Source organism: Cololabis saira, chromosome 17 (assembly GCF_033807715.1).
Source record: "Cololabis saira isolate AMF1-May2022 chromosome 17, fColSai1.1, whole genome shotgun sequence".
Taxonomy (NCBI): domain Eukaryota; kingdom Metazoa; phylum Chordata; class Actinopteri; order Beloniformes; family Belonidae; genus Cololabis; species Cololabis saira.
This window is the reverse complement of record NC_084603.1, coordinates 40,352,531-40,379,209: the sequence shown is the minus strand read 5'-3', so window position 1 is coordinate 40,379,209 and position 26,679 is coordinate 40,352,531. Positions and strand designations below refer to the sequence as shown.

Here is a 26,679-nt window from a genome sequence, read left to right as displayed (position 1 = left end):
GCTCACTTTTGTCTTCAGACGACCAACTCCCGGGTACCGCACCTCCCGAGCTACAGCCCCTGTAGACTGCTATGAGCTATAAAGTAGTTATCCAGTGGCAATTGGTGTAAGTTAGTTCAGAGACCCACCTCTGTGCTCTTTTGCGTTTATGGTCAGATTTTCTAATTAACCAGACCTCCAAGCCCACATTTAGACACAAATCCAGCATGTACATCTCCTGTTTTACTCTTATTCAAACAACAGACCCAAGCAACTGCCACACTTGTTTGTTCTGGCCGTTTGCCCATCTTTGGGTTAACTGGGGTGCTCCACCATCAACGTGGTGACAACCAAATCCTACACAATTGTACTTCAAAACTACAGCCCTTCGAACAAAATCACATCACATTCGAAGGAAAATGGAAAAACACATGTTTTTGGTTGCTGTTTATCAAGTTCCAACAATCCCACTTCCAGGTAGGAGCCAAAACGGTTGTAAGGACAACTGCAGTTCAAGGACTGACCACAAGAGGCTGGCTCCAAAAATTAGCCAATCTCCTTTGACCCCCATGTTAAGACGTCCAACGTCCAGCTCTACCCGTCCTCCTTCCAGCTCTACCCATCCTTCTTCCAGCTCTACCTGTCCTCCTTCCAGCTCTACCCGTCCTTCTTCCAGCTCTGCCCGTCCTTCTTCCAGCTCTGCCCGTCCTCCTTCCAGCTCTGCCCGTCCTTCTTCCAGCTCTGCCCGTCCTTCTTCCAGCTCTGCCCGTCCTTCTTCCAGCTCTGCCCGTCCTTCTTCCAGCTCTCCCCGTCCTCCTTCCAGCTCTACCCGTCCTTCTTCCAGCTCTGGCTCCTCTCTGATGTTGTTTCAGTAGAATGTGAAATCAGAATGTTTGGACAGATTTGATCAGAATTGATGTAAAGTTATATCAATCAGCATCGCAGGTGAGTCAAGCCGAGCTACAATGGCTATCTGTGGTTTGCCCACAGTGGGCGTGGTCCATGCCTGTTGTTCCGCCCACATGCAAGATGGTACTGTACATTAATGGCTTTTACACTAGTACCACTCAGCCCGACTCGACTCGCCTTGCCCTCGTTTCTTTTAAATATCCAGATCAAAAGTAGGTGGGGTTGGTGCGAAGCTGCTGACGTACTTGATTGTGCGATTGGGCCAAACCCTCGACCAATCGGTGGCCTGTATTGTGATGACATCAGATGCAGCCCGACTCAGCCGCTTAGAACCTCGGCAGAATACAGTAGTTACAGGAAAAGTATCTACTCGGCACGTTATGATGCTTTTCCACTAGTACCTACTCAGCCCGACTCGGCTCGTCACGCCTTGTCCCAGCTCCACCCGCTTTGTCCTCGTTTGTTCTCCCCCCCCCCCCAGGGGAGAAGTGGGCAGGTTGGGGTGAAGCTGCTGTGACGTACTCGATTGCGCAACCCCTTTGTTTGTGTCGGCGCTGATCAGAAATCAGCTGGAGCCGCGAGCGGCTGAGAGTAAAACAGAGCTCCTGGTAGATCTGATCGTTCCTTATCACCCGTCTACATCCCTTTTTAATTCTCTCCTCAGCACCAGGTTTATGAACATCTGCACCTCAGAGTTGGATCACCAAACAGACGTTTGCGCTGTATAATAAAATCGCCGCGAGTCGTTCTCGCGCTCATAGGCGCCGAATTATGTTTTTGCTGGTGGGTGCTGAATGTCATGTAGTGTAGTGTAGCAATTCAGCAACGTAGATTTAACAGCGGTAACGGACATGAACGCCGCACGCACACACACACAGACACACACAAATAATAACCAAATTCTAAACAAATTCGGGTGTTCATCTGAGGAAAAAGGAGGCTATTTTTCTATAGTTCATAACCAAGATCATTCTTTCTTCCATCTTGATCGTTTCTAATCTACAACAGTAGAATTGAATTTTTTTTAATTTCACCGTGCGCCCTGTGGCGGCATCTCGGGGTGTCCAGTAGGAGAGAAGGTGGAGGGAGAAAAAAAAGTTGCAGCTTGTAGATCAGAGACGATCAACATGGAAGAAAGAATGATCTTGGCTGTGAGTCTGTGAGGAGCTGTGGGATGAGACTGCAGGACTATCGGGACATCAATAAAAAGGGACAAAAGTGGAGAGAAATCTCCCAGAATTTGGACACACCTGGTGTGTTTAAAAGTGGTAGAAATGTGATATACTTTTGCTCTTTTAACAATAAAATGTTAATTTAAAATAAAATATAGCATTTCCATGCCTCATCTGGGGATCAATTGAATCATTGATCAATATATGGTTATGAAAAGACGTGTCAATACTTTTGCAAACTGAAGCACTACAGGTCCGCTAAAATGACTGACATGAGCTAAAAAAAACAACATAGTTCAGAAAGGTTTTTTAATAAAATATGATTCAGCCTGACCTGGCCATCATGGAGCTCCCGAACGAGCCTTTATTCCCCCAAATCCTGTCTTCATGAGGATTTCATGGACCCATCCCCTCCTTGCTGCTGCTGCTCGTCTCCTCCTCCTCAGAAGAAGAACTAAAGCCAGGGCTTTTCTTTGAATCAGGGACACATGCATTTTGCAAACCCAGCTGTAGCTACTGTACGTCCAAATGAGTGGGAAAACGGCGCCAGACCGGAAAAACTTTTTTTCAGTCGCCAAGCAACTTGCAACAAATGTGTAGACAGGTGTATGCGCGCAGGCTCTGCGTCACTCAGACCCTGCGCTCTTGCACAGCGGCAGTACATACACTTGAATGGGAAAGCCGGCGGCGGCTGTGCGCCCTTTATTTGAAAACCGCTTTAGCCAATCAGTGATTGTTGACATGGGGGCTCCCCTACTCGGCTCTCCCCGTGGGTGCTCGGCCATCTCCGTGGGTGCTCGGGCCCCGAAGCACCCACGGTTCCGGCGCCTATGCTCGCGCTGACTCCCGCTTCCTGATTCAAACGTCTGACGGCCCTCCGACCAATCAGTGGCGTGGAGAGTGATGACGGCCCCGCCCCCCCGACCATTCAGTGGCGCGGAGGGTGATGACGTCAGATCCAGGGCCGACTCAGCCCGGTTAGAACCTCGGCAGAAAAGATACAGAAAAAGTATCTACTCTGCATGGCTCCACCCGCCTCGGCCCGTAGTGGAGAAGTGCAAGACGGGGGCGTGGCGGGTAGAAGTGAGCTGAGTAGATACTAGTGGAAAAGGGCCATTAGACCCCTAGTGGAAAAGAACCAAACCCAGTGGAGGCGAGTGGAGTCGGGCTGAGTAGGTACTAGTGGAAAAGCGCCATAAGATGCTTCAGAACTACTTCTCAGAATCCTAATTGTGACAGTCACTGGGGGGTTATCCAGTTCTTATGTGTGTGTATGTGTGTGTGTGTGTTTGAAGATAATGGCGCTGTGACATCAAAGATGACAGAACAACCCGCCTGCATCAGAACCTCTAGCTGACTCACGCATCATGAAACAAACCCACTCTGTAGGATGTTTCAGAGTTTACTCATCTAGAGAGGAACTGAGGCCCTGCTGAAGTGTGTGTGTGTGTGTGTGTGTGTGTGTGTGTGTGTGTGTGTGTGTGTGTGTGTGTGTGTGTGTGTGTGTGTGTGTGTGTGTGTGCATGGGCGTGGGCTGGGCCCGGGTCCCCTGACACCCCTCGGGCCCCAGAACCTCCCCTAACCTTGTTGGGGCTGGTGTGCGGGCCTGCCCCCCTGACGTCAGGCTGGGGGCTGGAGCTGCAGCTGACACCGCTCACCTCGGACCGGGGAACTTTCTCAACTTCTCAGGCTCTCCTGACCGCGGCAGCTCCGCAGTCCTGGGACGGGTGGAGGATCTGGAGGCTCTGCAGGATCTGCAGCAGGAGCACCGTCACTTTCCCCGCACATGCTCCACTTTTCCCTGCACTCTTTTCTGGTTTTCTGCTGCTGGATCGACCGGAATATGTTGAGGAGTACACAAGTTCTTCAAACTCAGAACCAGTGAACGGAGCTGCTCTTTTTTTTTTTTTTTTTTTATCTCGTAAAGGTTTACTTTTCTTTTTTGGGACATGGCTCGGGTTAGATGGGGCCTCCTGCTGTCCGTCGGGTTGTTCCTGTGGCGGCTCTGCGCGTCCGCGCAGCCGCCGCTGCAGAGCCGCGGCTCCGCCGCCGGTTCCTCCGGCTCCGCCGGGTCCTCCTTCAGGGGGCTGTACGTGCTCCGGGCCGGCCCCGGCTCCGCGGGCTCTGCGGGGGACGCGGGGCTGCGGGTCACCTCCATCTCCACGCGGCAGCAGCCGCTCACCTACAGCCGCCAGGTCCGGACCCGCAGGATGGGGGTCCGGGGGAACCCGGCGGCTCCAGCCCCGCAGGCGCTGAGGCAGAGCGGGCAGCAGCAGAGCCGGCAGCCGCCGCAGCTGCTCCAGCTGTCCGGGTAAGAGCAGGGGCCGCGGGGGCCCCGGGGGCCCCGGGGGCCCGGCACCATACCTGGCCTGTAGCACCCTATAATGTCATAATTTACTGAGAATGTAATAACGCCTGAAAATGTAATAACATTTGTACTTAACTCAATCGAAAATGTAATAAAACCCAATAATGTAATAACTCCATCATTAATGTAATAAAATACCCTGACTGATATTGTAATCATTTTTACCGATAATGTAATACCTTATTACATTATTGGGAATTTATTACATTTTTAGGTGGGTCTTTTTCAATTCAATTCAATTCAATTCAATTTTATTTGTATAGAGTCTAATACAACATATGTTGTCTCTAGATGCTTTCCAGAGACCCAGAACATGAACATAAACCCCAGAGAAATTATTACATAAACAATGGCAGGTAAAAACTCCCCTAGTGGGAGAAAAGCCTTAAGCCAAACAGTGGCAAGAAAAACTCCCCATTAGGAGGAAGAAACCTGGACCAGGACCTGGATCATAAGGGGGGACCCTCCTGCCGAAGGCCAAAAGTGATAATGTAATACTTGACGAATAATGTAATATATTACATTATTTGTTCATTTTCATTTTCAGTCCAGAGTTCTACATTTTGTGTTTTAAGTATCTAAGAATGTTTTATACGCTGGATTTGAAACACTAGAATGACTATTGGGGTTAAATTGCAGACTTTGAGTAGCATGTAATAAATTCCCAATAATGTAAAAAGGTATTACATTATCGGTAAAAATGTTATTACAATATCAGTCAGGATATTTTATTACATTATTGGGTTTTATTACATTTTCGATTGAGTTAAGTGTAAATGTTATTACATTTTCAGGAAATTATTACATTATAGGAAATTATTACATTATAGTGTGCTACATGGCCCTACATTCATACAAAAACAGACAGTTCACAATAGAATAGAATAGAACGCCTTTATTATCATTATAATGGTACAATGAGATTAGGCAGCACACAAAAGTTCACACATGCAGACTATGTAAACAAAGACTGTGTAAACAACAAAATAAGAAACAGGAAACATAAATATATATACACTATGAAAATGAGTGAATGACAGAATAATAATGCACATGAATGAGTGAAAGAATATTGCACTTGAATGGATGAAGAATATTGCCCAGTATGAGGAGCTTATTGGTTGAGAAAGTTCACAGCTTTGGGGAAGAATCTGTCCCTGAGTGTGTTTGTTCTGGTCCGTATGGACCTGAAGCTCCTGCCAGAGGGAACAGGTCAAAGAAATAGGAACGGGGGTGGGTGTTGTCCTTTAAGATGTTCCTGGCCCTGCTGAGGCAGCGGGAGCTGTAGATGTCAGACAGGGAGTGTGTTTATTATTTTCGGTTTTGGTTTCGGCCACAAATTTTCATTTCGGTGCATCACTATCTGGAGCGGATCGAAAACACGACATTCATTGATTGTTATTGCATATTGTGTGCGTAAATGTTTTTGTATGTTGGTAGTATTTCCTCCCTTTGATGAAATATTCACTTGGCAAGTATTGTAAGTTGTCTTGTTGTCTTCTTTTTTACTGAAATGTCACTGGACTGTCGAGCATTTGATCACCTTGGCACCGTGTTTACTATTGACTGCTGACTTGCTGACTTGCTATGCAACGTGCATGATGACGTTGTTCGTTCCCACTGGAATCGAAAAGGGAATCTTTTGCAAAATTTCTGAACGATTCCAAAGAATTGAAACACTGGGAATCGGTTCTGAACAAGAACTGGTTCTTGATTCCCATCCTTATGCAGGACAAACAAAAGCATATCTGCGTTAAATATCCTGATTATTTTATTTTAAATATGCATGCCAGCCCGTGTAGTACCATTGTTACTGTAAAAGAAGGGGGACATCAGGTCAAAGGTGAGGCGTGAGGTGGGTTTTTCACTTTCGATTTTTCTTTTTTTTTTTGTGTGACCTATTTACTAAAAATGATTAAAGAAAAAAAGGTTTTGATGTTAACTGCTCAAACTGCAGGGTGACTTTATTAATCTGTTACATCTTCAGAAGAAAATAGGCTACATTTGTTTGTTAAGTTCAGACGAAAGCACAAATAAACCGAGCTAGTGAAACTACATTTTGCTGAGGCTGGTTTAGCTAGTAGTATGACAGCGTTTAAGGGTTACTTGAAAAAACGAAATGCAGCGAGGATGGAATTAAAATTGCATGTAAACATTTTTTTCAGAAAGTCTTGAAATTGGGATGTTTTTAAGAAAAATCTCGTATTACAACACAGGCGATGCATAGATGCATATGTGAGACATAGACGTAAGTGCTTGACAGTGACGCGTTTAAACGTTCTTGTGTGGGTAGCTATAAATGGAGAAAGTTTGTTTCAGTTCTCCACAGATGCAGGGAGGTTGAGGTTTACCTAGCAGCTAGGGCGCCCCCTAGTGGCAGCCAAGGCCTTTGCATCTGCATCGTCTGCATACAGCAAGAAACAGCTCTGTTAACTTCCAGTCAACTTTTGTAGCCAAACATTTCAAAAACAAAATTTCTAATTTATAAAAATGGACCCCGGAATCATGCTGACAAGTCTTTCATCTAAAGAGTGTCTCTGCGACTGAAGCACAAAAGCTCTCTTTAGACACGTCGACGTAATCGTTTACGTGATTCCATTAACTTGCATAGAGCGTGTCGATGCGCCGCATGTACACAACACCCTGACAACGGCGAGTGCAAGTAGCATACATGAATATAATGAAACTTCTACCTCTTAAACCGGACTGCAGCATCAGGTTTGGGACTTTTTCAGGGACAAACCCAACAAGATGTTGCTCTGGACACTCAGTAATATCTAAATATGGAATCCCAGCAGCACGACCGCCGTGCGTGAGCATCTCAACAGAAAACATCCTGCTTCTCAAACCTTCACCACACTACAACAATATAAGCATTTACCTCATTATTAAGTGACTGTAAACGTATTAAATGTAGTGAGTTATTTTATAGTTTTCATGTGGCTTGGACATTTTCTGTTGTAAAGAATAAAATGATGATGCTAACGGCTAACTGCTGCAAAGTGTTCTAGCCTGGTTTTTTTTTTTTTGAGCATTAAATCTAAACAATATTGATTTCTATTAATGTCATGTTTGTGCTGTCTGTCAGTAACAGTTGGCTAATATACATCCCTCTTTGTGCCGTCATTTAAGATTAATAAAATAACATATTCCACGTGAAGCTTGTGATGGGAAACCATTCAGACTTACAGCTTTGGGCAGAATTTATGTTACAATTATGGACATTTCAGCCCCGCATAGCTCCCGGATAGTGTACCATATTCAGAGCCTATCGCCCTTGCACAGGTGGCGCAGGTTCCAATCCCGGCCTGTGGCAACTTACTGCGCTGTATTCCTGCTCTCTCTACCCGAGTTTCCTGTCTAGTGCCTTTCAAAATAAAGACTACGAGAGTCACCAATCTTTTTTTTTTATTTTAAATGATGGACTTTTATACAAAGTGATGTCTTCAACAGTGTTTGAGCTTTGAATAAGTTATTTTAGATTTACGGAGATTGTTCTGAATAAACCAAATGATGACCCAAGACTGAAAACGGTGACCCAGATATTTTTTCACATTTAAAAGTAAAAAATTGTGAGAATGGTCAAATTATTTGTAGGCATTTAAAGCGACACTACGTAACTTTTCCACCTTAATATCATATTTCCAGAGTCATTGTGATGGAACATCAACTTCCAACAGGTTTAATGAACCTCTGTCATGGTCTGAGGGGTCTGTATCTCCTTCACTGGCACTATGTAACTTTGAGGAGCATGGTAGGAACCCTGCCACACTAAAAAACTACAAATCGTTACGACTTTGACTGCTTTACGGCATACGTCACTTCCCCCTCCTTCCCGATTCGCAGTCGAGACGAAAATGGGCGGGGCGTGGAGCGCATAGCAGGAGAAGCTGGTAACCCGTTGCTGCTGCAGCAGCTCCACATAACAGACGTGGGGAAAAGATCCTAATGGTTTAACTTTTCAACGGTTTCCTGCTCGGAGGCAGAACCACGGAGGCCAAGTATCTGATATAACAAAGTAAAAGAGTGAAAGAGTCGTCGGCTCGCTTTGGATCGCGGCTGTAACGACCAAACACACAGTAAAGCCTGAATTATGGTTCTGCGTTAAATCGACGCAGACCTACGGCGTAGGGTACGTGGCGACACGCAACGTACGGTGCGTGTCGCCGCGTCCCCTACGCCGTAGGCTCTGCGTCGATTTAACGCAGAACAATAAACAGCCTTAAACCACAAACACTCACACAGACCGGGTCGGATCAAAACACAGGTTTTATTCCCCACTTCTCCAGCTAAACGCAGTTGCTGGCCAGCTCTCTGTGGTGCAATTAACCCCAATCTTCAGATAAAACTAGTTTGTTGAGGAAAAAATATTAACTCTTATTTGTAGCTGCAGAGGAAAAAAATAATCTCACGAGGAAAACAAAAATATTGCTCACGCCTCGGAGCCATAATATAGCAGTCAAAAAAAGAAAAGAGAAGTAAGGGGGATACAAAACATGTACTGTATGTTGTACTATTATACAAATTTATTGAAACACATGGCTCTTCAGTAGGGATTAATTATTATTATAATTAATAATTAATAATCATTTTCTCCATATACCGCTCCCTGGTTTCCTTGTTTAAGGTATCCCGGTAAATTCTAGTTCCTTTCCAGCAGTTTAACATCTTTTTTTTACGTTCTGTCTGTTCACTTGGTGAAACAGAAAAGTGTCCCGTCTTCTCTCATCAAAACAAATGCAGCGACGGGCCAGGAGTTTTCTGGCAGTACGCGCTGGTGCTCATGGGAAACGTAGTGTTCTTTCTGGTAAAACACTACCGCTTTTGTCCAAAAGATGCCGCCAAACTCAGAAAAGCTGAAAGTTACGTTGTGCTGCTTTAACAGAAAGATTTATTAAAACGTGGAAAAAAATCATCATAAGATTAAACTTAAAGAAAAAAATCAATAAATTAATCGACAAGAAAACCATTCTTCGTGGCAGGCTTGGGTCTCTGTATCATGAGGGCTTGACTTTTCTCTCTGACGCGGGTTGAATAACCTTGAGTTCAGCATCTGTGGGCGTGGCCCCGTTCAGTTTGGCCTTGAATTAACAGAGAAGGCTGCTGAAGGATGCTGAAGGATGCTGAAGGATGCCTGGTGGCGGGTGAGACATCATTATTCCCAACTTAAGGGCTCTTCATTAAAGGCTCTTGATAGTTTTTCTGAGAGTGAACTTTAAAGTTAGCCTTCAAAAACAGTCAGACTGACTGAATGGCACATGTGTGCTACAGTATTTTTACAGGTGTAGTTTCGCTGGAAGAACGTCTAACCCAATAACTCCAATAAAGCTGGGACTTGAAATAAAAACAAAGTGCAGTCACTTGATAATCTTATAAACCCATATTTTATTAACAATAGAATATAGACAACAGTTTCCTATTCAATGAAAAATATTAAGTTGGCAATAAAACCTCCAAAAAGTTTGGATATGGGCATCAAAAGACTGGAAGGTTGGAAAAGTGGGTGGCATTAAAAAAGCCACAAGGAGGAATATCTACAACTCGTTAATTAGGTTAATTATCAAGAGGGTTTAAAAAGATCAGTTTAGAGATTGCGAGTCTCTCAGGAGCAGAGCTGGACGGGGGTTCACCAGTCTGAGAAAAAACTGCAGCTCAGAACTGGGAAGCAAAACCAGGATGATGTTCCTCACTGTTAAATTATACAAACTTTATTAGACTTGCACAGGAGATCTCATCATCACCGGTACACAATGTCCTGAAACAATTCAGAGAACGGGGAGAAATCTGTGTGTGTGGGGGGGCAAGGCTGCAGGGCAGTACTGCGGGCTGCATTCACAGTAAACATGACTCTGTACTGGAGACCCCTGCATGGACGCAGGAGCTCTGACAGGAATCTTTAAGAACACAGTTGTCTGTAATCTAAGGGTGCTTTCAGACCTATTATTATATTATATCACTTAATTGATCGACCAAGTGATTAACAGAAATCCGTTTTTTGGCCGTATCTCAGCGAGAAACGTTCATTTTGCACCTGAAACACATGTAATGGTTTTCTGAGTCCAATACTGAAGGGAGTCACTAAAAACAACAAGTTGGCGGCCATCTTGAAAAATGGCCGCCAACTAGAAATTTCAAGTGGCCCGAACAATTTTTTTGTCAAGTGACCCATGGATACTGCTCATGCCAATTTTCTTGCTTGTATCACTAAATGCACGATTATGTGACTTATCTGCTCCACTATATGGCCCGTTTGTTTTGTTCCGATTCAGGGGCTAAATCCATACTGGTTTCGTTTATCGTTTGTGGCGTTTGTGTTCCAAGGCAACCGTCTGTAGCGGTTCAAAGCTGTTAACAAATGCCATGAACCAACTGTTCTCTCATTGGTCAGAAATGAACGTGGAAGGAGTTTCCTCTTCCGTACCCCGGGAAAAACAACAACTATGGAGCATCGTGAGCGAGTGTGGCTAGTTTGTTTCTGTGTGTTTCAGTTTTCTGTGTGGATTCTGTTCTCACTGCAAACGAACGGCTCCAGGTCTGGAATGGAAGCGAGCCGAGACCACCTCTCCTAGGAGATCTCGGCTCGCTTGTTTTGTCCCGCATCCGAGCGTGATTGCTGTGTTTACATATACCAAACCAACCGATCTTTAGGGGGAAACGCTCCCTGTTCCGGAACAACTGCTACAAACGGGACAGAGGTGAAAGCACCCTAAAGCTCTGATAGGCAAAGAGGAAGACAGATATGGACGTGACCGGGAACACCACCACCTTCTCTGGTCTGCAGTTCATCTAACAGGCTGAAGCCAGGAAGAAAACTCTTGTGGTCAGATGACTTGAACTTGAGGGACCATCCGGTTTGTTATCAGTGTTCGGTTCAGAGTCCCACATCCCTGGCGTGGGACTGCAGTAGTGTCCGTGGAGTGAGCTGCCTACACATCTGGAAAGGAGACGGCAGCGCTGAAATGTCAATAGAGGTTTTAGAGCAGTGTGTGCTCCCATCCAGGCGACGCTAAACCGCCTCCTGCATCCATCACAATGGCGCTTCGCGGGAGAAGAGTCCAGACATTGACCCGACCTGCCTGCTGTCCAGATCGGTCCACCAGCAGAAAAGATTTGGAGCATCATGAAATAAAACAAAGCCAGGACTTGGGAGCAGCTCCAATCTTACACCAGACAAGAATGGGATGACATTTCTCTCCTAAAACTCTGTCAGCTGGTCTCGGTGGACCCAGACGGATGGACTGTGGTTAGAAGCGGACGAGAAGACACACGCAGGTAAACAGCACTGCGTCCAAACTTTAATGAGACGTGCTGCTCCTGCTACATCCAATAATCAGTCTAAGATGATACATTTCCTTAGTTGAAACATTTGATGTGTTTGGATGTTTAATTGTGAATGAAATGTGAGTTTGAATTCAGTTCTTTTCCTGTTTAGCGCTGAGTTGGTGTTGTGTGTGACTGATGACGGATGCCATTGCTCTAATTTAGAGACACATTCAGACTTCAGTGTTTGTATGTGGAGGAACGTGATTTATTGATTCAAACTCTCCAAAATGAAGGTGGTACCCCAGAGGTGATCTGGATGACTCACGGTGAGCAGAATTCGCTGTGGTGACAAACCCTTTAAGGGCTCTCACAAACTGTAGTCCAAGTTACGAAGGGACCACACAATCAAGCCTTCTAGTGTTTACACAGGGTTGTGCTGGTTAACTGGATTTTAGATGAACTGGACATCATGTTCCTCATTTCCTCTGACTCATATACTGTAGTCTAAATTTAACACACAGAGGAATGACCACATTTTCAGATAAGTTGACCTCTGCAGACAGCAGAGACGAAGAGACGCTGAACATGATGCATGTAAGAAGCTATGAGTGCATGGGGTTGTTGCTGCTGTGGTTTGACGTATGGCGCTTTGCATGTCCAGCTGTGTTATATAAACCTGCAGTCTGTGACAGATGTGCTGCCAACACGCTGTAGGAGCTCAGTAACGTCAGCCTCTTGCTGCACACACACAGCTGCTGCAGTCCGTCACAGTATTGATGTTTTGACTTGGTTTCAGTCTTGTTCGGTTCTCGTGTTTTTTGGGGCTTCAGCTGTTACAGGTTTATGCTGCGTGTGTGTTCTCGTAGGATTTGATTGTTTTCCATCATCCATTGATTTTGGATATTGTCCTGCATCTCCCTTCTTTCCTGCTTGTCCGTTGACATTAAACTCGCTGCTCCTTGTGAAGACGCCTTATTCGGTTCTCTGCTGTTTTCCTTTACTGTCTTTTTCCCCCCAGAATTCCTTGGCTTGATTGGGGTTGCAGCATTTAGCTGGTTTAAGTTTGCTTTCACCCCCACATCCACAATGCCCTGCGTTGTCGTCTGTTTCCTGCATTTGGTTCACTTGAAGCTGATGGAGAGCTACGTGTTTAATTCTTTTATTTGCATCAGAATTTGATTGCGTATTCACACTTCCCCAAATGAGTCCGGTCACAGCCTCCAGTTTTCAGATGGGATTTGTCCCACTAAATCACTTGGTCCTAGATCGGACATATTTTCAACATGTGGCCTTGCCACACGAGTAAGAAGCAGCAAATTTTTAGATTCTAATTCCATTTTTGATTTTGCTTAACGATTCCGTTCTTTGATCGATTCCCTTATCGATTCTCATTTAGAAAAAAAGGACGATAAAATATTGATTAGCATTACAAGTATAACATTTTAATAATAATAGATTAAATATTCTTCCGTAGAAATGAACAAATACAACATAAATTATTCTGTGGTAATTCCACAAGATTGTTCAACATTTTTCTAATAGAAATTCAAATTCTCCTTTTTAAAAGGATATATGAACAGAGCACTCAAAAATAAAATTACATCAGCCAGTTCAGATTCTGATGTTCCGATTCTGATGTTACAAATCCCATCAAGTCAAATCCAATCAAACTGGGCATTTTGCAAATCTGCAACCCTAACCCTTTGACGAAATAAGTTCCCTGTTGTTGTCTTTTTACCTGAAATGTAACGAGACTTTCGAGCGTTCGTATCGCTCGGGCGCCATGTTTACTACTTCACGGGCCCACTTCACTGTGGCGGTCCAAAGAAAGACGACATGTCAACGTCCTCAGCAACGTTTCAATGCTTTGAAAAGATCGGTGCGGTGTAGAACGACGATCCTTGATCCTTATTTATTCATGTTTTAGGTTTTTGAAACAGTTTTGATTAACATCAAATAAAGAAATCCAGGAATATAACTAAAAGTCCAGCCACTAATGCTTGACATAAAAAGACATTTGTAATTTGACATTTCAACACTGAGATGTAGCTCTTGGGATGAATTTGCTGCTTCTTTAATAACTTGTTTTTGATGCTTGCTTGCTTAGTTATTACAGTACAAGTGGCTTATGCAAACGTATATTACTCCCTCTCTACTTAATGGTTTTGATCCTAATAGACCAATGTGTAAAGTGCAACGTGGAGAGGGGTTCATTATGTCACTGCTTATGGCAATGCCCAGAGATCGCAAAGTTTTGGAAAGAAGTATTTGGTATCTTATCCCAGATTATATCAGAAGATATTCCTATTTGTCCACAATTGTGTATCTTAGGTATATTTCCTAATAACTTCAAAATAAACAGTAAAAAGAAGAGTATGATAACTTACTCTCTTCTCCAGGCTAAAACATACAATAGCATTGTTTTGGAAGAACCATAACAAACCCGACATAAAGCAACGGTACAAACAACTCTCAAATTGTCTTGCATTAGAGAAATTGACATCTGTCATGAAAGGGAAATCTGATGAATTTTGGGAAATCTGGGGACAGTTCATGCATTTTATGAGGAGTAATCCATTGGGACTGTACTGGACGATTCTGTTGAATGATAATGGAGGGAGGATTCTGTTTTTTTTTTTTTTTCTTTTGAGTTTTGTGTGTAATGTTTTTTTATGTTGTTGTTTTTGTCTCTGTATCTTTATGTTTGCTATGCTTGTGTGTTTTTTCTATTTTATTGCACATTTTATTAACAGATATAACGGTATTGTTGTAATAATTGAAAAAATGTCAATAAATATAGTGTTAAAAAACAATGTTTGTAAATTAGCAGTAATGTAGCACACAGAAGTTATGTGTTTACATGATAGTGCAATAAAAAAAAATTGACTAAACTCATTGAAAAATTGTGATGAATAATCGTGAGGAATAATCGTGATCACAATATTGATCAAAATGATCGTGATTATCATTTGGCCCTAATTGTGCGGCCCCAACCAGACGTGCACCTCATTGTGTGAAATTCTGGTCTTCTGTAGGATTATGATTCGTCCTTATAAGTGGAACAACATGGAAAAGAATAATGTGTCCTCTTATACAACTGCGAGATGTGACGCAGCGCAGGAATGGGCTTGTCCTCCGTTATGTTTGCGATGCATCAGGCTCTCAGCTGCGGTGCGGCGCGGCGGTGTGGTGCGGCGGTGCAGGGCGGCGGTGCAGGGCGGCGGTGCAGCGCGGCGGTGCAGCGCGGCGGTGCGGTGCAGCGGTGCGGCGCGGCGGTGCGGCGGTGCGGTGCAGCGCGGCGGTGCAGCGTCTGGGGATCCGTGTGGCAGACCACCAGCCGTGTCCCTCTCTGTTGCTGCTGCACATCTACACTCAGGCATTTCATTGTGTCATTGTGTGTGTGTGTGTTTGTGTGTGCAGGGTCAACGTCTGCGGAGGACAGTGCTGTCATGGATGGAGCAAAACTCAGGGATCGCAGCGATGCACCAAACGTAAGTCTCCTTCAACCGTCTCCTGCACAGCTTCGTCTCGACAGAGTGCACCAGACATGCGCTTAGCAGGTGCTCCACAAAGACCTGAAGTCATGTCCTTATTTTTTTAAATCTCGGTTTTTGTTTCTTTTGTCCGATATATGTCACCGCGGTCTATGGTGATGTCGTGATTTCATGTTTTCTCTGGCGTCACATAGAAGCCACTAGCTATTTAGCCGTCATTCATGTCCGTACTCTAGCATAAATGTGACGGACGGCATCAGCAGATGATGTTTCAGCATGATTTCACTCCAGAACATGTAACAGGTCTGGTGGGTCCGGTGGGTCAGAAGTCTGGGTGCGGGTGAAAGAGCGTCCCTGCCTCCTGCGACAGCAGGTCCCTGCGCAGCGGGAGCTGTCAGGGCTGAGCGTACAGCAACGGATATATCTCTGCCAGCCAATGCATCGCCGGCCAATGCGGACCTATCAAAACCAGTGCGTGGCCGTGCTGCCTCACTCTGGACAGGGTGGGGGGATCAAGGCCAGTGGAGGAAACACGTACAGACGCTCGCGCAGACAGGTCTAAAACTTTCTATAGTCCTGTCAGACTCTGAATATCAGACTCTGAAAGTCGCCTAAACATTCAATAAAAACTTTATTTATATGTTTCTGAGTCACATCAGTTCGTACCAACCAACCTTTCAGTGACATGTTTATCTTTATTTTAAAAGACAGCTTTACAGAACCGGTTCTTCGCTGCAAATTGTGTTTTAATGTTTGTCTGTTCAAACACAGTTATGGGATGTTTAGGATCTGGCTTTAATCTCCAGCAGTCGTCCCATACGGTCGTCATGGTGACAGAGATGTCTGACCTGTAGCAGCTCCAGCTGATGGTCCAGTCTTAGTCCTGGACCAGCAGGTCCAGACTAGTGTGACTAGATGTGGGGACTGTCGTGTCCTTCATGTGGTCGTGAAGTTCTTGTTGACGTCACGTTTCCTCATATTCTGCACTTTACTGCATCACCAGTGAGAGTCGCCAACGGACAAAACCTCAGAAAAGTGCGTACGCCAGCCTTGGTGTGTGCGTGAAAGACCGCAATTTTCTACGTTCAAATCACTTTTTGAACATCCGACCGTGAGCGTAGAAAGTGGCGTACGCACGTTTCTTGTGCGCCGCATTCTTCGTACGTGAGGCCCCTGGTGTGGATCCTTGCTGGATATTTTGTTCCCGCAGCGACAGGGACGGGCCCCGAGGTCTCCTTGCCCTCCAGTGTGAGGGGTTTTTGCCTCAGTGCCCCGCGAGCTGGTGTGCAGGCGGGGAGTCCAGGCAGATAGCTGGTACTCGAGCAGCCGTGGTGAGGCGTCCAGGCCAGTGCCAACCAGGCCGTGGAGGGCGAGGAAAGCACAAACCGATGAAACAGACCGATGAAGCAGATTAAAACATCCAAGGCTAGTTAGCTCCCGGTAGGAATGGGTGATATTTTACCGTTACCGATATACCGTCCAAAAAATTCCCTACGGTAAGAATTTGTCATCTCGTGGTAAAAATGATAAAAAAGAAAGAAAGAAAGAAAGAAAGAAAGAAAGAAAGAAAGAAAGAAAGAAAGATATGAGCCTGAAAGAAAGAAAGAAAGAAAGAAAGAAAGAAAGATATGAGCCTGAAAGAAAGAAAGAAAGAAAGAAAGAAAGAAAGAAAGAAAGATATGAGCCTGAAAGAAAGAAAGAAAGAAAGAAAGAAAGAAAGAAAGAAAGAAAGAAAGAAAGAAAGAAAGAAAGAAAGAAAGAAAGAAAGATATGAGCCTGAAAGAAAGAAAGAAAGAAAGAAAGAAAGAAAGAAAGAAAGAAAGAAAGAAAGAAAGAAAGAAAGAAAGATAAATTCCCGTTGATACGTGTTTGTGTAACAAACATGGAGGATCTGAGTCATTCCAGTTTTGCAGTACAGGTGTAACTCATTTAATTGGTTTTTATCAATTCAATTTAATTGGTGTAGTTTAGTATTTAGTATCTTTTAGAGCAGTGATTTGGGGGCTCCACTGAATGTGGTGATAGATTTATAGTTACAAAGGTGGAGTTGAATTGGTATTTTTTTTATCGTCATTTTTATCATTATCGGGATAAATGCCAGAAAGTATCGTGATACATTTTTTAGTCCATACCGCCCATCCCTAGCGCCCGGCATCAGAAGCTAAATAAGATCTGTCTGTGGACAGTTCAGCTAACAAGCCCAGGACAGGAGATGTGCTCCGAGTGGGAAGAGGTGTTTGAATGACGTGGTGTCGTGAATGACAGGATATTTAAGGTAGATGGTGCTACCTGCGGCGGACGGACACGTTTCACCAGCCAATCAGGATTGGTGCATTGAGATGAATGCTCCTGAGGTCTGCAGCGGGTCGTGCATCCCATAGTGAGACATCGAGCCAAATATGATGAAAGAGAACTCCCTTTGTTGAGAAGACAGTTCCTGTTTTTCCAGGGCAGCCTGCAGGGGAGGGCGCCACCTTTCCACACAGCGACGGATCTACATGCATGAGCCCTGAGTCATGGTTTTCTACGTGCATGAGCCTTGAATCAGTGTGTTTCTACGTGCAAGAGCCTTGAATCAGTGTGTTTCTACGTGCATGAGCCTTGAATCAGTGTGTTTCTACGTGCATGAGCCTTGAATCAGTGTGTTTCTACGTGCATGAGCCTTGAATCAATGTGTTTCTACGTGCATGAGCCTTGAATCAATGTGTTTCTACGTGCATGAGCCTTGAATCAGTGTGTTTCTACTTGCAAGAGCCTTGAGTCGTGGTTATCTAAGTGCAAGAGCCTTGAATCAGTGTGTTTCTACGTGCATGAGCCTTGAATCAGTGTGTTTCTACGTGCATGAGCCTTAAATCAGTGTGTTTCTACGTGCATGAGCCTTGAGTCGTGTGTTTCTATGTGCATGAGCCTTGAGACTTGGGTGCAGATCAGAACACATTAAAGAACGTTAGTTTTAAAGTGTTCACATACGTTTAATGCTCCAGTCACCAACTGTTGCTGCTTCGTACAAAGCTGTGTAAAGTGTGGGACATGCCAGTAAGTCTCAGGTCGGCTCATGGTTGGGATTTTCAGTGGTTATTTGTTTGGTTACATTTGTTTTTTCTGCATTTCAGTTGAATGTTTGCGTGTATCAAATGAATTGTTGTCATTTTCCTGGAGTCTGAAGCAGTTCAGCGTTAAGTTTATTTGGTTTTCCTTTTTGCTGGTCAGAGTCGGCTGAGGTTTTGTGAGAAGCTGCGGTCAGGGATCATTTGCTGGTGTTGGAGATCAGTCCTCCAGCCTGATGATGTTTGTCCCAGGGAAATGAGCCACGTCTGAGTCCCCGAAACACTCCACCATCATGCAGCCACAGTTATCTCAAATGATCTCTGTGTAAATATGAATAACAGGACAGCTTATATCTTTATGCATCTGTAAAGCAAAAATTCTTACAAAATATGATTATTTTGAAAACTCATTAACCTATTTTTTAATCAGAAAAGAACACAGAAAACATATCAGATGCTGAAAGTGAGAGAATTTACAGTTTCATGAAGACTATCTGCTCATTTTGACGACACTGATACAGCAACACATCTGTAACGGTTGTTGTACTGAAAATAAGCAACGTCATGGACATGAAAATGTCCTCTGAGAGAGTCTTTCAGACGTAAAGATGGACGGAGGAGGCCAATCACCAGGGGCCGGATTCAACAATATGTTCTTAAAATCTTAAGAAATGTCTTAAGATCTAAAATTAAGAAGTTCATAAGAAAGTTCTTAAGTGCAATTACTCAATATTTTCTTAAGAACCGTCTTAAGAACTGTCATTTCTTACGAATTTCTTATTTTTCCTACTTAAGAACTTCTTAAAATATGTCATTGCATTGCACGCGCCAACAAACAACATTTATAGGTAGTTTGGTCTTAACCGTCAGTCACTCACTAAACATGGAGAAGGAGAAAAAGAGATGCAGGAACTTTTCAAGGTTATGGTGGATGAGATTAATGTGTTGAAAAAGGTGATATTAGAGTCTTACCTTTTCAAAGAAGACATTTTAAGACGGGTCAAGGTTGTCTTAAAGTTTAGAAAAAAGTCAATAACAAATTTAAGAGCTTTTATTTAAAGAATACCATTTATTCTTTTTTTTTTTTTTTTTAATATTTTTATCCCGGTTTTTTCCCCATTTTATCACCCAGTGCTCCTACCTAACAGTCCTGTGCATTGCCATCCTCTACCAACCCCGGGAGGGCCGTTTATTCTTAAGAAGAAACTTAAGAAAAAAGTTCAGAAAATACTTAAGAACTTTTTTGGAGAATATGACTTCTTCTCTTTTTTCTTCTTAAGAATGAACTTAAGAAAGAAATGACACTTAAGAAGGTTTTTTTTCTTAAGAATGTTTTGTGAATCCGGCCCCTGGTCGCCCCAGCATCTACATGTTTCTGAAGACGGGACCCTACACAGATGTAATAATCATAATATGACATTTTATTTATAGAGCGCTTTTAAAAGATCTCAAAGACGCTTCACAGACACAAAAATAAAACGTTGAAATCAAGAAAAATAAAAACCACGGGATAAAAAAAAAAGATAAGATAAAGGATAAGAAACAAATCACACATTAAAAGCTGTTCTGAAGAGGTGAGTTTTGAGATGCCATTTGAAGGAGGGTAAGTCTGCAGTTACGGATGTGAAAGGTTAACATCAGAATTACCTTACTCTCTTAATTTGGTGCATTTAACTCATTTAAATACTTGGTATCCTTTGTATGTTCTGTGGTGAATAAAAAAAAAACGAATTTATGGGATTTAACGCAGTGTCAGAACCTTTTTGTAATCCAGTTTGTAGACGCTGCCTTGGAGGTTTTATTTTTGTCCACTTAACATGTGATTTGAGGGTGTTTTTGTTATTTGTTGAACAGATCCAGCTGTTCTCCATGTCGATGGGGGTGTTTCTCCTGGACCCTCCGGCTCTGTTTTTTCTAATTCCCGACTGTGGGATCGCAGTATTCCATGCTGACTTCTCCATCATCTTGCATTGTTCAATAGCAGCCTTGTCTTTGGTTGCTGACTTCAAACGGAACAGTCCTGTGACTGAGCAAATGACCTGATTAGGTGTCCTATCCTCAAAGACTATTCAGTCAAGATACACAACGTGTGCTTTATCTTCATCTTCACCGCACCTGAACAACACTGGTTTGCTTGTTGAGGTGCAGTAGGGAGTCCAGCGTTTACATCATCAAAATAAATCACACTTCCTGTGACAGATGGCTGAAAAACACCCACAAACTTACAGATAAAGCCCCGACCCATTTGTCCAGCTCACAGCGTACCTTTGCAGTATTTGCAGGAGCGAGACTCGTAACCCTTTGTTATTAATGGCTGTCTGTGAGGAATGTCCCCGGTGTTCCTCTGTGACCTTAATAAATTAAAGTGAGAGAGATTCAGATGTATGTTGCACATTTACTTGTGTCTTTCTGGCAGCAGCTGATGACATGTGATTCAGCCGCACAAACCTCCTCTGATTCAGGAGGTGATCAGGAGACATTCCTTTGCCTCTTCCAGACTTGAGGGAGTCAAGTGGTGACTGATTATTACATTTCAGGGCAGAATAGTGCATTGTAAAACCAGCCTGAGACGAACGGATGGGTATACCGATGCATGTGCTGCAGCCTGCTTTACTCCAGGATCCTGGAGGGCTCAGCTTTGAAAATATAAGCCCAGATGGGAAAAGGTTGGGGTAATTCTTATCCCACAAAACCTCCCTCCAACCCTGGTTAATGCGAAACTGGGTGACTGGTTGGAAGAAACCCATCCTAAAATCAGTTGGAACAGACTAGGTATTTTACCTTGGCTTCGCTCATGCACCTTTGATTGAATCTGTTCTTCATCTGTCAGCAGTATATGAAACAAGGACAGCTACAAGTGAAACAAGTAATAAAACAAATACTGCTGGAAGCGAAACAAGGACCTCCAGACCCCCCCCTCCTTGGCCAGGACCCCAGTGGAGCTAAATCCTGGCAGAGGTCTGGGAAAAGGCAGCTATCTGACCAATATCAAGCGCTCTGTCTCCTTGGAAAGGTCCAACATGGAAGTGGACATGTGGGGAGATGGCTGTCAGGGTTCCTGCCAGAGTTAGCAGGTGAAAACTCAAGTTGTCCAGCCAGTTCACTGCCCCCATTTGCAACTAGGAATGGGTGATATTTTACCGTTCACGATAAACCGTCAAAAAAATTCCCCACGGTAAGAATTTGTATCTCACGGTAAAAAACGATAAATTCCCATTGATGAAGTTTTTGTGTAAAGCTGATTTATGGATCTGTGTTAAATCAACGCACAACGTACGTGAAGGAAGGAAGGAAGGAAGGAAGGAAGGAAGGAAGGAAGGAAGGAAGGAAGGAAGGAAGGAAGGAAGGAAGGAAGGAAGGAAGGAAGGAAGGAAGGAAGGAAGGAAGGAAGGAAGGAAGGAAGAAAGAAAGAAAGAAAGAAATGAGCCTGAAAGAAAGAAAGAAAGAAGGAAAGAAGGAAAGAAAGAAAGAAAGAAAGAAAGAAAGAAAGAAAGAAAGAAAGAAAGAAAGAAAGAAAGAAAGAAAGAAAGAAAGAAAGAAAGAAAGAAAGAAAGAAAGAAAGAAAGAAAGAAAGAAAGAAAGAATCCCGTTGATACGTGTTTGTGTAACAAACATGGCGGATCTGAGTCATTCCAGTTTTCCAGTACAGGTGTAACTCATTTCATTGTTTTTTATTAATTCAATGTAATTGGTGTAGTTTAGTATTTAGTATCTTTTACAGCAGTGATTTGGGGGCTCCAAAGACTGAATATGGGGATAGATTTATAGTTACAAAGGTGGAGTTGAATTGTTTTTTTTGTTTTTTTTTTGGTCATTTTTATCGTTATCGGGATAAATGCCAGAAATTATCTTGATACATTTTTTAGTCCATACCGCCCATCCCTATTTGCAACATGGTGCCATGCGGTACGCAGAAAAAGAGGCTTCAAGCTAGGGCCGTGCGATTAATCGATTTTAAATCGGATTTATTAATAACAATCCATGTTAAAAAAAGGATTTTCCGATTTTCCTTTTTTGCAGCTGGCTGCATTACAGACAGAGCTCGTCTAGTCATCTTTGTTTGGTCAAGAAAATTGTAAATGTTGTCACTTTACTAAACTCAAGGAGGATTTACAGTATCTTTCAATTGCACTTCATTCGCAATAGGGAAATTTGTTTGCTATTTTTCTTTCAAAATAAAGATAAAATATTTGAAACCATTGTCTTTTGTAGTTTTACCAAAAAAATCGAAATCGAAATCGAAATCGAAATCGAAAATCGGGTTTTCAGAGAAAAAAAATCGGGATTTTATTTTTGTCCAAAATCGCCCAGCCCTACTTCCAGCTGGATGCTGGATGCTGCCCCTCGTCTAACACCAGCATACAGCTTTTCTCCCTCCATGTATTTTTATTTCCTCGGCCTCCAAATGTGAAGTCATTTTTCGGCTCAGCTGTGTTTTCTTCTGTGTTTCTCTACCAAAGTGTGACATTTCTTTTTAAAAAGTAGAGTCATTTTAAAAAGAGGAACTCATGAAAAAACAACACAGGCCTTATCAAAGAAACTCAGTTTTCCCATTTAGAAATAGTGTCTGACTAACACAGGAGAATACCCACATTCCCACCTCCAGCAGCCTATTAGCATGAAAACATTTGACTGTTAGATAACTAATTCAGAGCACATTTCCTCCACTGGTGGTTAAGTGGGGTGAGCATGGACATCTTCCAGACACAATAACCAATGACAGTCTCATTCCACCAGCCCGACTCCCTCACTCCCCCCAACCCAATACCTCAGCACACCTCCAGCCCTCCAACCTCAGGACTGTTAGACACAGTAATTAGCTGTAATGAGCAATGAACAGCAATTTGCTCCAGTCAGCAAGTTGCCAGGTGTTCTCTGAGCCAAGGTCTTGAACATTTTATTCCAAGAGTGTGTGTGTCCATGTAATGTTTCACTAACCATTAAGACACTTTTTCCTATCTGTCACAACACACATTAGAGGAATAAGTGAGATTCAACGCTCTGTTTCCTTCTCACCGTAAAAGTGACAACTGCCACCTACCGCAGCAGAAATGAGAATGGATGAACAAAACTGCCTTTACAGTAGAACCATAAATGGTACTCAGAAAGGTTTCAAAATATAGTAATGTTCACTTTCCAAGTTAAGTTGGGGAGTTTTACCAGTATTATGGAAACTTTTCCTAGGAATTAAAGTTGATATATGGGAAGTTACAGGAATGAATGGGAAATAAGGAGATTTATATTGATCATAAACAAATATGAACAGAAACATTGTATCTGTTCACTAAAAAAACAAAACAACAACAACAATGAACAAACAAAAAACCTCAACACAACTTAGTACTTTTTTAATTTGTCTTCACTTTCAGTTGGAGTATGTGGCATCATTTGTGGTTAGTTTGATTCTTTCTTCAGTTGTATGATGTTTGTATGTAATCAGAACCATCACTACCATCACTATCATCACTACCATCACAGCCATCATTACCATCACTTCCATCACTACCATCACTACTATCACCACGATCACAGTCATCACTACCATCACCACCATCACTACCATCACAGCCATCAGCACCATCACAACCATCACAGTCATCACTACCATCACCACCATCACAGCCATCACAACCATCACAGCCATCACTACCATCACTACCATCACAGCCATCACTACCATCACTACCATCACTACCATCACAGCCATCAGCACCATCACAACCATCACAGTCATCACTACCATCACTACCATCACAGCCATCACTACCATCACTACCATCACAGCCATCAGCACCATCACTACCATCACAGTCATCACTACCATCACCACCATCACAGCCATCACAGCCATCACAACCATCACAGTCATCACCACCATCACTACCATCACAGCCATCATTACCATCACTACCATCACTACCATCACTACTATCACCACGATCACAGTCATCACTACCATCACCACCATCACTACCATCACAGCCATCAGCACCATCACAACCATCACAGTCATCACTACCATCACCACCATCACAGCCATCACAACCATCACAGCCATCACTACCATCACTACCATCACAGCCATCACTACCATCACTACCATCACAGCCATCACTACCATCACTACCATCACAGCCATCAGCACCATCACAGTCATCACTACCATCACCACCATCACTACCATCACAGCCATCAGCACCATCACAACCATCACAGTCATCACTACCATCACCACCATCACAGCCATCACAACCATCACAGCCATCACTACCATCACTACCATCACAGCCATCACTACCATCACTACCATCACTACCATCACAGCCATCAGCACCATCACAACCATCACAGTCATCACTACCATCACTACCATCACAGCCATCACTACCATCACTACCATCACAGCCATCAGCACCATCACTACCATCACAGTCATCACTACCATCACCACCATCACAGCCATCACAGCCATCACAACCATCACAGTCATCACCACCATCACTACCATCACAGCCATCATTACCATCACTACCATCACAGCCATCATTACCATCACTACCATCACTACCATCACAGTCATCACTACCATCACTACCATCACAGTCATCACTACCATCAACACCATCACAGCCATCACAGCCATCACTACCATCACTACCATCACTACCATCACTACCATCACAGTCATCACTACCATCATCACAGCCATCACTACCATTACAGCCATCATTACCATCACTACCATCACTACCATCACAGTCATCACTACCATCACTACCATCACTACCAACACTACGATCACAGCCATCACAGCCATCACTACCATCACTACCATCACTACCATCACTACCATCACGGCCATCACTACCATCACAGCCCTCACTACCATCACTACCAACACTACGATCACAGCCATCAGAGCCATCACTACCATCACTACCATCACTACCATCACAGCCATTACAGCGCTCACTACCATCACAGCCATTACAGCGCTCACTACCATCACAGCCATCATTACCATCACATCCATCACAGCCATCACTACCATCACAGCCATCATTACCATCACTACCATCACTACCATCACTACCATCACAGCCATTACAGCGCTCACTACCATCACTACCATCATTACCATCACATCCATCACAGCCATCACAGCCCTCACTACCATCACTACCACCACGGCCATCAGTACCATCACTACCATCACAGCCATCATCACCACCATAGTCATCACTACCATCACAGCCATCACTACCATCACAGCCATCACTACCATAACTAGAATCACAGCCATCACTACCATCTTACCTTCTACCATCACAGCCATCACTACCATCACAGCGATCATTACCATCATTACCATCACTACCATCACTATCATCACAGCCATCACTCCCATCTCTACCATCACAACCATCACTACCATCACTACCATTACTATCATCACTACCATCACTACCATCACTACCATCACAGCCATCACAACATGACAGTCATCACTACCATCACAGCCATCACTACCATCACAGCCATCACTACCATCACTACCATCACTACCATCACTACCATCACAGCCATCACAACATGACAGTCATCACTACCATCACAGCCATCACTACCATCACTACCATCACTACCATCACAGCCATCACAACATGACAGTCATCACTACCATCACAGCCATCACAGCCATCACAGTCATCACTACCATGACAACCATCACAGCCATCACAACATGACAGTCATCACTACCATCACAGCCATCATTATCATCACAGCAATCACTACCATCACTACAATCACAGCCATCATTACCACCGCTCCCATCACTATCATCACAGCCATCACTACCATCACAGCCATTATTACCATCACTACCATCACTATCATCACTACCATCACTACCATCACTACCATCACTACCATCACATCCATCCAACTGCTGCACCTTTAAAATGTTTATACTGTACATAGAAATACCACATCTGTTTATTGTCTATTTGTTTATTGTTTATTTCTTAATACCAAAGAGGGAAATTACCGGAGTCAAATTCCTTGTTGGACAATGTTCGAACCTGGCCAATAAAGCTGATTCTGATTCTGATTCTGATTCTGATCATTACCATCACTATCATCACAGCCATCACAGCCATCACTACCATCAAAGCCATCACTACCATTGCTACCATCGCTACCATCGCTACCATCACTACCATTGCAGCCATCACTACCAACACTACCATCACAACCATCAAAGCCATCACTACAATCACAGCCATCACTACCATCATAGCCATCACTACCATCACTGCCATCACTACCGTCACTACCATCACTACCATCTTAGCCATCACTACCATCACTACAATCACTACTTTTATTTGACGCTCTTACCTTTTTATTATTCATATACCTGTCCAGGGACTATGGATGGAAAG

At 43.6% G+C, this 26,679-nt stretch overlaps 1 protein-coding gene across 6 annotated transcripts in view; it reads left to right on the top strand.

The window, feature by feature from the left end:
• The first annotated feature begins 3,724 nt into the window (after positions 1 to 3,724).
• Positions 3,725 to 26,679, top strand: part of ltbp1 (latent transforming growth factor beta binding protein 1) — a 226,200-nt gene continuing 203,245 nt past the window's right edge. For all 6 annotated transcript variants that reach the window (XM_061745319.1, XM_061745317.1, XM_061745314.1 and 3 more), the window contains exons 1-2: positions 3,725 to 4,371; positions 15,112 to 15,182. In XM_061745319.1, coding sequence (XP_061601303.1) covers positions 4,010 to 4,371; positions 15,112 to 15,182 — 433 coding nt within the window. In that variant the 5' untranslated portion in view covers positions 3,725 to 4,009. The remainder of the gene's footprint in view (positions 4,372 to 15,111; positions 15,183 to 26,679) is intronic.